The following is a 14978-nucleotide window of genomic DNA, read 5'->3' as shown; positions in this document are numbered from 1 at the left end:
ACTGCAGGAAAGTCCACCAAAGCTTTTTTTGCCAGAGAATTGACTGTTAATTTCTCTACCATAAGCAGCCTCCAACGTCAATTTAGAGAAATTGGCAGTACGTCCAACCGGCCTCACAACCGCAGACCACGTGTAACCACGCCAGCCCAGGACGTCCACATCTGGCTTCTTCACCTGAGGGACCCTGACAGCTGATGAAACTGAGGAGTATTTCTGTCTGTAATAAAGCCCTTTTGTGGGGAAAAACTCATTCTGATTGGCTTGGCCTGGCTCCTCTGTGGCTGCGCACTTGCCCTCCCAGTCCCATCCATGGCTGCGCCCCTGCCCTCCCAGTCCCACCCATGGCTGCGCCCCTGCCCAGTCCTGTGAGATCCATAGATTGGGGCCTAATGAATTTAATTCAATTGACTGATTTCCTTATATGAAATGTAACTTAGAAAAATCTTTAACCGTTGCTTGTGGCGTTTATATTTTGGTTCAGTATAGTTAACGTTAGCGAACTCTGCATTCGATACGGGGATGACTGTTTCAATGCCAATGGCCTGCTGCGATGCCCACTATATAGCACTTTTCAGATCTATTCATATATTTAGCTACGGCAGATAGCTAGATCGGTGATGAGATGATCATTCAGTATGTGCCACACCAAACTGGAAGTCTTCCGACTAGCTTGGAAAGACAGTACCGTGCAGTATCGAAGAGCCCTCACTGCTGCTCGATCATCCTATTTTCCCAACTTAATTGAGGAAAATAAGAACAATCCGAAATGTCTTTTTGATACTGTCGCAAAGCTAACTAAAAAGCAGCATTCGCAAATGGAGGATGGCTTTCACTTCAGCAGTAATAAATGTATGAACTTCTTTGAGGAAAAGATCATGATCATTAGAAAGCAAATTACGGACTCCTCTTTAAATCTGCATATTCCTCCAAAGCTCCAATGTCCTGAGTCTGCACAACTCTGCCAGGACCTAGGATCAAGGGAGATACTAAAGTGTTTTAGTACTATATCTCTTGACACAATGATGAAAATAATCATGGCCTCTAAACCCTCAAGCTGCATACTGGACCCTATGCCAACTAAACTACTGAAAGAGCTGCTTCCTGTGCTCGGCCCTCCTATGTTGAACATAATAAACGGCTCTCTATCCACCGGATGTGTACCAAGCTCACTAAAAGTGGCAGTAATAAAGCCTCTCTTGAAAAAGCCGAATCTTGACCCAGAAATTATAAAAAACTATCGGCCTATATCGAATCTTCCATTCCTCTCAAACATTTTAGAAAAAGCTGTTGCGCAGCAACTCACTGCCTTCCTGAAGACAAACAATGTATACGAAACGCTTCAGTCTGGTTTTAGACCCCATCGTAGCACTGAGACTGCACTTGTGAAGGTGGTAAATGACCTTTTAATGACGTCAGACCGAGGCTCTGCATCTGTCCTCGTGCTCCTAGATCTTAGTGCTGCTTTTGATACCATCGATCACCACATTCTTTTGGAGAGATTGGAAACCCAAATTGGTCTACATGGACAAGTTCTGGCCTGGTTTAGATCTTATCTGTCGGAAAGATATCAGTTTGTCTCTGTGAATGGTTTGTCCTCTGACAAATCAATTGTAAATGTCGGTGTTCCTCAAGGTTCCGTTTTAGCACCACTATTGTTTTCACTATATATTTTACCTCTTGGGGATGTCATTCGAAAACATAATGTTACATTTCACTGCTATGCGGACGACACACAGCTGTACATTTCAATGAAACATGGTGAAGCCCCAAAATTGCCCTCGCTAGAAGCCTGTGTTTCAGACATAAAGAAGTGGATGGCTGCAGACTTTCTACTTTTAAACTCGGACAAAACAGAGATGCTTGTTCTAGGTCCCAAGAAACAAAGAGATCTTCTGTTGAATCTGACAATCAATCTGGATGGTTGTACAGTCGTCTCAAATAAAACTGTGAAGGACCTCGGCGTTACTCTGGACCCTGATCTCTCTTTTGAAGAACATATCAAGACTGTTTCAAGGACAGCTTTTTTCCATCTACGTAACATTGCAAAAATCAGAAACTTTCTGTCCAAAAATGATGCAGAAAAATGTATCCATGCTTTTGTTACTTCTAGGCTGGACTACTGCAATGCTCTACTTTCCGGCTACCCGGATAAAGCACTAAAGAAACTTCAGTTAGTGCTAAATACGGCTGCTAGAATCCTGACTAGAACCAAAAAAATTGATCATATTACTCCAGTGCTAGCCTCTCTACACTGGCTTCCTGTTAAGGCAAGGGCTGATTTCAAGGTTTTACTGCTAACCTACAAAGCATTACATGGGCTTGCTCCTACCTATCTTTCCGATTTGGTCCTGCCGTACATACCCACACGTACGCTACGGTCACAAGACGCAGGCCTCCTAATTGTCCCTAGAATTTCTAAGCAAACGGCTGGAGGTAGGGCTTTCTCCTATAGAGCTCCATTTTTATGGAATGGTCTGCCTACCCATGTGAGAGACGTAGACTCAGTCTCAACCTTTAAGTCTTTACTGAAGACACATCTCTTCAGTAGGTCCTATGATTAAGTATAGTCTGGCCCAGGGGTGTGAAGGTGAACGGAAAGGCTGGAGCAACGAACCGCCCTTGCTGTCTCTGCCTTGCCGGTTCCCCTCTCTCCACTGGAATTCTCTGCCTCTAACCCTATTACAGGGGCTGAGTCACTGCCTTACTGGTGTTCTTCCATGCCGTCCATGGGAGGGGTACGTCACTTGAGTGGGTTGAGTCACTGACGTGGTCTTCCTGTCTGGGTTGGTGCCCCCCCCCCCCCCCTCCCCCCTTGGGTTGTGCCGTGGCGGAGATCTTTGTGGGCTATACTCGGCCTTGTCTTAGGACAGTAAGTTGGTGGTTGGAGACATCCCTCTAGTGGTGTGGGGGCTGTGCTTTGGCAAAGTGGGTGGGGTTATATCCTGCCTGTTTGGCCCTGTCCGGGGGTATCATCGGATGGGGCCACAGTGTCTTCTGATCCCTCCTGTCTCAGCCTCCAGTATTTATGCTGCAGTAGTTTATGTGTCGGGGGGCTAGGGTCAGTCTGTTACATCTGGAGTATTTCTCTTGTCTTATCCGGTGTCCTGTGTGAATTTAAATATGCTCTCTCTAATTCTCTCTTTCTCTCTTTCTTTCTTTCTTTCTTTCTTTCTCTCGGAGGACCTGAGCCCTAGGACCATGCCTCAGGACTACCTGGCATGATGACTCCTTGCTGTCCCCAGTCCACCTGGCCGTGCTGCTGCTCCAGTTTCAACTGTTCTGCCTGCGGCTATGGAACCCTGACCTGTTCACCGGACGTGCTTGTTGCACCCTCGACAACTACTATGATTATTATTATTTGACCATGCTGGTCATTTATGAACATTTTAACATCTTGACCATGTTCTGTTATAATATCCACCCGGCACAGCCAGAAGAGGACTGGCCACCCCTCATAGCCTGGTTCCTCTCTAGGTTTCTTCCTAGGTTTTTTGGCCTTTCTAGGGAGTTTTTCCTAGGGAGTTTTTCCTAGCCACCGTGCCTCTTTCACATGCATTGCTTGCTGTTTGGGGTTTTAGGCTGGGTTTCTGTACAGCACTTTGAGATATCAGCTGATGTACGAAGGGCTATATAAATACATTTGATTTGATTTGATTATGTAAACTAGCGGACTTGGCCACCAATTAAATAGCTGGTCTTACCTTAACCTTGATCAGCATTTTGACTGTCGCATAAAATACGCTTTAAATCGATGTAAAAAAATACCTAATCCACACTTAGTGTGGTACTGTCAAATTGAGCAAACCAGATTGTTCAATCTTTTTGATTCAACTTTATTTCCTGTGTAAGTCACTATTCCGTCCGTCCATCGTGTTTTGTGAGACATAGGTTCCGCTTTGCAGACTACTTTATGGGGAAAAGATGTGACTATTACAATTTTTACTTTTAAAACCCATAAAAATTCAAGGATGTTTTCAGACCAGGAAATACCAAAACTGATGACGTTGGTAAGTTTTTAGGTCTATAATTATCGCTCCTTGACCTCTCACAGGTGTTCAGAATTAAGATGATTAGGATCAATTGGTCCATAAATATTTGTAGTTTGTAGGCACTCCTAGATCATTCAGTCATGTCTCTCCTTTGGCAATGTGCAATTGTTTTGGCTGTTGTAGCAGCAAGCGCTGCCAATGAAGGTACGTCTAATAATGAACGCATAATATGATTACGCAGCGCTGAGACCATGTTAACTTGAATAGGCTACTTATCGCATGCTGACCCTTGAGATGTGAATGATGACATTATCAAATTAATATTTTTAGATTTTAATGTGGATTGTGAGAAACACTCCATTAAAGTGACATGGAAGGTCAGTCCAGAGCTGGTTGAAAATGCTGCCCGTCTTTTCCTTGGACACTGTGTTCCGTCCACATTTTCTGTTCTACCCACGGGAGAAGGGATGGCGACATTCCACTACAACCTCAATGGCTGTGCCATCAAGAAACGGGTAATGTCTGACTCTTGACCCAATGTATGCCATTTTGAATCCTGTGACGACTAATGCTTCTCCTTCTGTTCCCTAGGTGACTGGCAAAAAACACATCTATTCAACCAACCTGACTTACAGACCTGACCGAAAGCCCAAACCTGCTGCTATTAGTCACCATATTAAGTGTGTTTACATAAGGTAACCATCTATGCCAGGGGTACTCAACTCTTACCCTAAGAGGTCTGGCGCCTGCTGTCTTTCGGTTCTACTTTATCATTAATTGCACACACCTGGTGTCCCAGGTCTAAATCAGTCCCTGACTAGAGGGGAATGACTAACAAAATGCAGTGGAACTGAGTTGCGTTTTAGGGCTCTATTGGGTGTAGTGTACTGTAGCTATGGTGTTGGAATCAAATCTTCCTAAGCCTTCGCCACCTTCATTATTAAACCAAACATTCCCCCTTGTTTGTAGACCTGAGGGGTGGATTCCCCCATTCCTTATCCCTGCCTATGGTAGTGCTGAGGGTCATGGAGGATTGGTTTTCCACATGGCACTCCTCAATGGTGAGTGACTCATACAACATCAATTATTGTAAGAATATGTTCAGTCAACTTACCTGGTAAAGAAATTCCTAGCAGAGGACACTGCCCAAAGCTAGTTGAAACCTGTGGCTGTACAGTACGTATGAGCATTGCGCCCCTTCCCCTCTCTGTTGCATGTAGAAGACCTTACTGGTCTGGCTAAGACCAGCCTGTTTCCCCTGGGCTCTTTCATCCCCATCTGGGCAGCAGTGGATCAGAAGGACCATCAGCCCTTGCTGCTGCTCTTGGAGGAGTGTGTGGCGGCCACAACACCAGAACTGCAGTCTGCGAGCCTGGTGTACCCCATCATCACCAACAAGGGGTATGTACCAGACCTGGCTATGGCCATGTTTTGGTTTTTGACTGCCTAGCACTACACAGCCTACTCAAATGACCAACTCGTCATCAAGCTTTGATTATTTGAATCTGCAGTGTAGTGCTAGGGCGAAAGCCAAAATGTGCACTGGGGGGATTCATCCCATTAAAGTATGGAATACATTTTAAAGTTAGATTATTTGCTGGATGGAAGTTCTGTTTGTCTGCTCATTGCACAATGCATTTTCAGTTGCCTTGCTGATGGGAAGACGGGGAACTCCAGGTTCCTGCCTAGGTACCACTCGTCTGCTATTCTGCTTTACCTGCAGTCCTTCAAGTTTGCCCTAGGCGAGGAAGTGAGTGGACCACAAGTTCTCGGTATGACTGGGTTGTTTTCATACTGTAGCTCTTGACTGTTCTCTTTCACCCCAGGTGTATATTCATTGTAAGCTTGTTGCATGGGACCCTGAGGTTTTTGATATAGAAAAGAAGGCCTGCCACTACATTAAAGAGACTGGAGAGTAAGTATTGGTCACATTCTTTAACATTGGACCATAATGACGTTAGTGCCAATGCAACAGCCAACTTTTTTTATTCATAGATGGGAGCTGCTGGATGACCCGTCTCAAAGTGACCTCTGCAAGTGCTGTGACTCGAGTTGCAAGCCTCGGTTGAAGAGGGGTGTGGATTCAGGTATTTTGAGGCACTTCATTTCAAGCCTGAATGAACTGTTTAGTTCCATATTCATTTGAGCTGATCACTCTTGAGTTTCTGATGGGAATGCAGCTTGAAGTAATTCATTTTTTTTTTCTCAGGACCCCAGGGCCTGGTTCAAAACTCTGTTCTTGGACCGCTCACAATAGTGGAATACTCTGAAACCCGGATCCCCAGTGAATTTGTAAAATATCCTACTGTAAAACAAGGTTGGTGATTTTGGCATTGAAGACTATAGTTTACATTTAGAAATGTATCAGATTTGATGCCAAATGAACTTGAACCTGTAACCTACTCATCTGTCATTGTGTTCTGTGTTCAGTTGACTGGTTGGTGTAATGGTCTGGAACACTTTGCTTGTCAGGTGTGTGTGCTGGTTATTGGCGGTAATTTTACTGTAACATCCCCCAACGGCAATGAGATGCATGTTACTAACAATTCTTCAACCTGTTACAGGGATGGCTGTCTTTTCTGTCTCCACAGCCATCTAATTGTTGGTGGCCTGAAGGGTGTGCATCACAGTACATTTAGAGAAGTGGTGGAAACTACAACCCAGTATGGATTTGAAGTCCTTTGACTTTAGCATGTTTCAATAAAATGAGTACTTTACAATGGTTTTTGTCTCTAATGGTTGTCAAAATGCTATGATCCTGATGAGCTGTACCCTAAATCCAGTAGTGCGGAGCCGGTATCTACACAAAATAGCCAAGAGGTGACCATCTGGTTGTAAGAAGATGATCACAATGTGAGTGCTCAGTGTTTTGCGACTTTGTGTTCTGGACTACCCAGTGTCCTTTTTACTCTTGAACTGTAACACTTTCTTCTCTTGGCATAATTAGTTTGCTAATGATAGTCACAGCAGGTGTTCATGCAATGGTAAAGCTATTTGAAAGATTGTCATAAGTGAACCTGGTTATTGTTGGCTATACTTTTTCAGCAGTAGCCCACCCCAAGATCAAATTGACACAAGCCAAGTTTAGAGATTGTAGGTGGCTGATGGCCATGCTTAGGTAACAATCCAGGAAAATGGCAGCAGTTTACATTTTAGTTCAAATGTAATTATTTTATTTTTTTAAGCAAGTGCCCATCAGGGGAATTTACCCCAAAGATTATGCCTTGGTTTCAGTGCCTTTCATACATCACCTGCAAAAATGCGTACCTTTCTAACGCTTATGTTCAGTTTAACTAGACTAAGGCAAGATTTAAAATCCCAGCAGTTCAAGATTAAACTGTTTCCATCAGTTTAATATTTTTGGCACATTCATTGGAATATAACTGATTAAACATTTCATAACACTGGCATTTCCCCTCTGACAGGTCACAAATGAATCCCACCCCAGTTAAATTTCAGCATAGCTCATGAGCCCAGTATTTGCACTGTATCCGGTAACAGAACAAGCGTCACGGGTTTCGTTCTGCTTTTTTTTTTTTTTTTTTTTTTGCCTTGTCCTCCAGGAACCTCTTGTGGGGTGACGATGTCGACTGTAGCTGACTTGGCATTTTCCTTGGCCTGGGGGGCGACTCCAATATGGCCACTGTTTGTAGACCTGGTACTTTTGAACAGGAACTCATGACTATTGGTTCAATTATAATGGGCTCCCGAGTGGCGCAGCGGTCTAAGGCACTGCATTTCAGTGCGAGAGGCGTCACTAGACCCTGGTTCAACCGGCCGTGATTGGGAGTCCCGTAGGGTGGCGCACAATTTGGCCCAGCGTTGTTAGGGTCTGGCCGGGGTAGGTGGTCATTGTAAATAAGAATTTGTTCTCTACTGACTTGCCTAGTTAAATAAAATACACTGCTACTATATTTCCTAAAATGTGTGCTGACGTTTCCCTTTCTTACCAACATTTGGAGGAAGGTCACTGGAGACCTGTGGGGTGGAAGTTGTGGCAGGGGTAGAGGTCATGGTGGGTGTGAAGCCTTCAGCTTGAGCCAGACTGGTTGCTTGTGGGATATACGGATGGCTAATCCTGGGTGCCGCTACATAAAACTGTTAAAACCAGTCTATGCCTGCCAACTGCCTTTCCTTATTCAATGTGTTTTGGATTCCCATCCTCTCCGCCAGGTCAAAAGTAAGTTTTCGGACATCCCAGGGCTCTTTCCATTTTTGGGGTATGACACACCAGGTCTCATTCTAAAGAACCAATGAAAGACTGGTTACCCACCCAAATGGCCGTGGCCTGGGATTTGACCTGCTTGTCTCAGTGGCACCTCAGGGTTTTGGGTGGCACATTAAAAGCCCGGGCAGCTGCCTTAATGCCCTGCCTATGTTCAATAGCATTCAGGGCACAACGAAGCGCCTCTTCGCCATAGCCTCACAATCAGATATTTTCTTGTTAACTCATCTAAAAATAAACCAGAATTATCTTAGGAACGGTGGAGAACTGAACCTAGCCTAACCGTAAACCCTATTCTGACCCTAACCCCTATTCCTGCTAACTGGGGGATTAGCTGGCTATGATAGACATATTATGCTAACTAGCTGGCTAGCATTTATTTCACCTCAGACTTTCTGCTGGTGAGGTTGCTAGCTAGCTAACTTGGCTAGCCAGTGCCTAAATTACAGCTAGAAACAAATGATCAACCATAAAGAGATATCTTGCCGCATTGGTGTGGCAGGCGGATTCCTGCCCTCAACATACTAAGCTAACGTATTACTACTTTACTAAAAAAACAATCAAAATGCTTCTCTTTAAACAAATGGATGATTTATCTTAAGGCTTCCTTACATGTATGTATCTAACTTCATTGGAATATATCTGCAACTTTTTCTAAATTATAAATAATTAAACTCAATTGTTTTGATGGAATGACTTCAAAAATGTTGAAACAGAGGACATTTGTAGTTGATCAAGAATAGCGGCAGCCAGAGGAACTGTTGATTTTTGTTGTTGTTGTGAGTTACAGGGGGGAGGGCACGTCTTACCCCAGGGTGCGTCTCGCCCCATAGTACCCTATATCCCAGTTGATTTGATGTTGAATTTACAACACTTCTAAGCGATGAGTAAGAAATGGGAAAGTTCCAATTCCAAACAAGCTTAAGTCTCTTTCTGTACCTGTTCAAATACTCTGGAAATGCAGTATTGCTTTCTTCCTTCCATGAGATCACTAGCTATTCCATTACTTTTCCAGTGATTTTTTTTGTTTAAAAAAATTACATTTAGAAAGTTGACATAAACAAATAGTCTCGACAATTGAATTTCCTGCTACGGTGCGTTTCAAAAAAATTGCTAAAAATGCGAATTAATACATTTGAGACAGCCTGTATGCACTGCCACCTATCTGTTTCATGTCTCAGGTAGCCCTCGAAAGCCAGCATGGACAGAATGCAATAATTGTCTCATGCCATATTATAATTGCACTCCTCTAGATCTGAAAAAATTGAACGGTGAAACTTGCATCCATCCAGTCAACCATAAAAGCAAGCCAAAGCAATTCAGGCATTCTTGAAAGTCTGGACAATCCTTGTCCTGCAAATAAAACATTTTATAGCAGAAAAAAATGATTTTGCAAGCAGTAGGCATTTCTAAATAAATGCAGTGGAACTTTATAGTTAGACCTGCTGGATGATGTTCTACCTTCAGAATTATTTGTGAATTTGTGTAAACAGGCAGCCCAATTCTGGTCTTTTCCCACTCATTGGCCTTTTGCTCAATCAGATCAGATTTTGGGCAAAAGATCAGAATTGGGATGCTTGTGTAAACGCAGCCATAGAAACCACAATCAGTTTTATTGGCACAAGATTAAGGGTGTGTTCCTCTGACCAGGCTTTGCTGAGGCATGCCAGATCTTACAACGCCTGGATAAGTATCAGCTAACCACATATGTTATAGCAATCTGGTTCCTGACACACTCATTGGTTGATGCATGTACTGTCTGAGCAAGGGATCGCAACCTAATGCTGTGTTCACTAACCAAGTGGTAATTCACCATATATGACTGGGAAGATTCCACTTGAACGGGCCTCCAACTGGTAATTACTAGTGGGAAACTTGTCTATCATCCTGAGCTCCCACATGCTGACCTCTGATGTCATCTACTATGAAAATTACCTCGATAATTGCATTTTCTTCAGGTAAATGCAACAACAAAACATTACTTATAAAAAGCAATCTATTAATATGGTTTTTGAACACTATAGTTTGTTTACAAGCATGATAGCTGTACTTTTAGTTTATTGTTTATGCAGCTTGTTCGCCATTAGCCAATCGGCATTTCTCAACGAGTTCAAAGCACGGGAATGCATCCAACTAGTTACGACTTCACAACTGGTAAATTCACATCTCCCACTTGGTTACAAATGCAGCATAAGTATCTGATAATTCATTGCAAGATTGGAATGAGTTCATACTAATGATTTCCAGATCAGTGATTGATTGCCTGTGTAACAGGAGTAAAATATACTTTATGTATTTCACCGAAAATCCCTCATATTTATTTTAATTTATTATTTTAAGGTTATTTTAAGATGTATTACATTACTTTCAAGAGTGAATTATTTTATTGTATTTCTTTTCTAAATTGTGTTAATGCTGTGATGTCATCAACGGGAGCCATGCTCTTACTCCTCAGTTTGCTCAGAGCGTGAGGAGGAGAGGCAAATATACTTGTATGGAGTCCAGACTGCAGCAGTAACTTTTGCCTTGTATTTGTATCCATTCCATGCAGTCATTGAAAGAGAGACAACCGGCTGAATTGTGTCCAAAGCCTTATCTTCCACCTACACCTTACCAGAACACAATGCAGAAAGGTACCGGTGCAGAACCGGTTACATTGGTGCCGTGACCCAGATCAGCGTGGATCATTGTGAATCGTCGTTGATCAACACCAGCTTGGTCGCCGGGAGTTGCTATGCTATAAATAGGTTGGAAGTGAAATCTCTTATACACGCAAGGGGGAAAAAAGCTAATGTTTTGTTAGGTATATCTCTTAGATTAACTGATTCATTTGAAATTGTTCATACATATTTCATTTTATTTGTGTATATTGATAGTGAATATGACTTATATTGTTGGAAAAGGAGAACGTGTCTTCGGTGATGAGCTTGAACTGGTTCTTGGGAGAGGGAGATTTTCCAGGGAGTTGCCTCAGACCCCAGCTAGAACTATAGATGTAGATTCACCAAAGTTTTGCTCTACTCGGGTGCCTAACGACACACCCTCAGCTCCTGTAATTATGTCTAGTGACACTCACTCAGATAGTTCAGAGGTGGCCAGTCCTGACTTGGGAAATCTTATCACACAACTCGCCCATCAGATAGGACAGTCTATATCAGCTCAAATTAGGAAGGAAGGTGAGAGGAAGGAGGATAGCGGCGCACATGCTCAGAGCTCCAGTGCAGGCCAGACCTTCGCTGACACACCCTCCCTTAATTTATTCGGTATGAACTTGGTCATGCAGTCGGACGTGAGAGAGCCTCTATGTTTCAGAGGGGATGGGTCTGACAAGTACTCAGTACATGAATGGGAGGAACTCATGGACGTTTACCTGAGAAAGAGGGGTGTGCCGGTCATAGAACAGTCGCAGGAGATCATGTCCAAGCTTATGGGGAGAGCTAGAGACGTCATAAAGATAACACTCCGCAGCAATACATCTCTGAAACCTCACGAGAACCCAAAGTGATAATAGATATACTGAAACAACATTTCAGTGAGTTGACATATTCATCCATGCCTCTTGCCGATCTTTATAACACTTTGCCAGTACTAGGAGAAATTGCCATGGAGGACTGGATCCGGTTGAATAAGGCATTAGATGTGGCCGACGAGTGTTTGAGGAGGCAGGGTCGGAGCACCGAGGACTCCAGCCGAGAGGTAATGATGATGTTTGTGAAACACTGCCCAGATCCTTCTCTTTCTGCAGATTTAAAGTTCAAAAAAGCTGATAGGTGGACAGCAGCTGAGATACAAGAACGTCTAGATAAGTATTAGTCTGAAATGAAAGCCCAAATGTTGACCAGGTCAAAGCACCCTGCTGCTGTGAGACAGGTGGTCACACATGTCCAGATGCCTGTACTTGAAGATGAAGTGACATCTTGTCCAGTGTCTCCTAACTAGAGTGACGTAATTGTCGTGCTATAAATTCTCAGACAACCCAAAGATTCCTTGATGCCCTTCCAGACTACCTCTGCATACCCAAGGACGTCAGAGGACAAAAATCAGTTAACCACCTAACCGAGGAACTCAATTTAACCTTGCGCAATACCCTAGATGCATTTGCACCCCTAAAAACTAAAAACATTTGTCATAAGAAACTAGCTCCCTGGTATACAGGAAATACACGAGCTCTGAAGCAAGCTTACAGAAAATTGGAATGGAAATGGCGCCACACCAAACTGGAAGTCTTCCGACTAGCTTGGAAAGACAGTACCGTGCAGTATCGAAGAACCCTCACTGCTGCTCGATCATCCTATTTTCCAACTTAATTGAGGAAAATAAGAACAATCCGAAATTTCTTTTTGATACTGTCGCAAAGTTAACCTAAAAGCAGCATTCCCCAAGAGAGGATGGCTCTCACTTCAGCAGTGATGAATTCATGAACTTCTTTGAGGAAAAGATCATGATCATTAGAAAGCAAATTACGGACTCCTCTTTAAATCAGTGTATTCCTCCAAAGCTCCGTTGTCCTGAGTCTGCACAACCCTGCCAGGACCTAGGATCAAGGGAGACACTAAAGTGCTTTAGTACTATATCTCTTGACACAATGATGAAAATAATCATGGCCTCTAAACCTTCAAGCTGCATACTGGACCCTATTCTAATTAAACTACTGAAAGAGCTGCTTTCTGTGCTTGGCCCTCCTATGTTGAACATAATAAACGGCTCTCTATCCACCGGATGTGTACCAAACTCACTAAAAGTGGCAGTAATAAAGCCTCTCTTGAAAAAGCCAAATCTTGACCCAGAAATTATAAAAAACTATCGGCCTATATCGAATCTTCCATTCCTCTCAAAAATATTTGAAAAAGCTGTTGCGCAGCAACTCACTGCCTTCCTGAAGACAAACAATGTACACGAAACGCTTCAGTCTGGTTTTAGACCCCATCATAGCACTGAGACTGCACTTGTGAAGGTGGTAAATGACCTTTTAATGACGTCAGACCGAGGTTCTGCGTCTGTGCTCGTGCTCCTAGATCTTAGTGCTGCTTTTGATACCATCGATCACCACATTCTTTTGGAGAGATTGGAAACCCAAATTGGTCTACAAGGACAAGTTCTGGCCTGGTTTAGGTCTTATCTGTCGGAAAGATATCAGTTTGTCTCTGTGAATGGTTTGTCCTCTGACAAATCAACTGTAAATTTCGGTGTTCCTCAAGGTTCCGTTTTAGGACCACTATTGTTTTCACTATATATTTTACCTCGTGGGGATGTCATTCGAAAACATAATGTTAAATTTCACTGCTATGCGGATGACACACAGCTGTACATTTCAATGAAACATGGTGAAGCCCCAAAATTGCCCTCGCTAGAAGCCTGTGTCTCAGACATAAGGAAGTGGATGACTGCAAACTTTCTACTCTTAAACTCGGACAAAACAGAGATGCTTGTTCTAGGTCCCAAGAAACAAAGAGATCTTCTGTTGAATCTGACAATTAATCTGGATGGTTGTACAGTCGTCTCAAATAAAACTGTGAAGGACCTCGGTGTTACTCTGGACCCTGATCTCTCTTTTGAAGAACATATCAAGACTGTTTCAAGGACAGCTTTTTTCCATCTACGTAACATTGCAAAAATCTGAAACTTTCTGTCCAAAAATGACGCAGAAAAATGTATCCATGCCTTTGTTACTTCTAGGTTGGACTACTGCAATGCTCTACTTTCCGGCTACCCGGATAAAGCACTAAATAAACTTCAGTTAGTGCTAAATACGGCTGCTAGAATCCTGACTAGAACCAAAAAATTTGATCATATTACTCCAGTGCTAGCCTCCCTACACTGGCTTCCTGTTAAGGCAAGGGCTGATTTCAAGGTTTTACTGCTAACCTACAAAGCATTACATGGGCTTGCTCCTACCTATCTTTCCGATTTGGTCCTGCCGTACATACCTACACGTACGCTACGGTCACAAGACGCGGGCCTCCTAATTGCTCCTAGAATTTCTAAGCAAACAGCTGGAGGCAGGGCTTTCTTCTATAGCTCCATTTTTATGGAATAGCTCGCCTACCCATGTGAGAGACGCAGACTCAGTCTCAACCTTTAAGTCTTTACTGAAGACACATCTCTTCAGTAGGTCCTATGATTAAGTGTAGTCTGGCCCAGGGGTGTGAAGGTGAACGGAAAGGCTGGAGCAACGAACCGCCCTTGCTGTCTCTGCCTGGCCGGTTTCCCCTCTTTCCACTGGGATTCTCTGCCTCTACCCCTATTACGGGGGCTGAGTCACTGGCTTACTGGTGTTCTTCCATGCCGTCCCTGGGAGGGGTGCGTCACTTGAGTGGGTTGAGTCACTGACGTGGTCTTCCTTTCTGGGTTGGTGCCCCCCCTTGGGCTGTGCCTTGGCGGAGATCTTTGTGGGCTATACTCGGCCTTGTCCCGGGATGGTATGTTGGTGGCTGGAGATATCCCTCCAGTGGTGTGGAGGCTGTGCTTTGGCAAAGTGGGTGGGGTAATATCCTACCTGTTTGGCCCTGTCCGGGGGTTTCATCGGATGGGGCCACAGTGTCTCCTGACCCCTCCTGTCTCAGCCTCCAGTATTTATGCTGCAGTAGTTTATGTGTCGGGGGGCTAGGGTCAGTCTGTCACATCTGGAGTATTTCTCTTGTCTTTTCCGGTGTCCTGTGTGAATTGAAATATGCTCTCTCTAATTATCTCTTTCTCTTTCTTTCTTTCTTTCTCTCTCTCGGAGCACCTGAGCCCTAGGACCATGCCTCAGGACTACCTGGCTT

The 14978-nt window shown here is 43.7% G+C and overlaps 1 protein-coding gene across 1 annotated transcript; it reads left to right on the top strand.

Moving 5' to 3' along the window:
• The first annotated feature begins 4087 nt into the window (after positions 1 to 4087).
• LOC145860343 (zona pellucida sperm-binding protein 3-like) lies at positions 4088 to 6709 on the top strand. The gene is made up of 11 exons (XM_082960950.1): positions 4088 to 4193; positions 4320 to 4504; positions 4581 to 4684; positions 4959 to 5050; positions 5210 to 5390; positions 5634 to 5739; positions 5816 to 5904; positions 5985 to 6076; positions 6199 to 6306; positions 6420 to 6461; positions 6554 to 6709. The coding sequence occupies exons 1-10, from the start codon at positions 4130 to 4132 to the stop codon at positions 6434 to 6436; spliced, it is 1038 nt and encodes a 345-aa protein (XP_082817076.1). The 5' UTR covers positions 4088 to 4129; the 3' UTR covers positions 6437 to 6461; positions 6554 to 6709.
• The last annotated feature ends 8269 nt before the right edge of the window (positions 6710 to 14978 follow it).

The sequence above is a fragment of the Salmo salar genome, chromosome 14 (assembly GCF_965601325.2).
Source record: "Salmo salar chromosome 14, fSalSal1, whole genome shotgun sequence".
Lineage (NCBI taxonomy): Eukaryota > Metazoa > Chordata > Actinopteri > Salmoniformes > Salmonidae > Salmo > Salmo salar.
The sequence above is the reverse complement of the archived record's forward strand: the minus strand, read 5'-3'. Positions and strand labels throughout refer to the sequence as shown.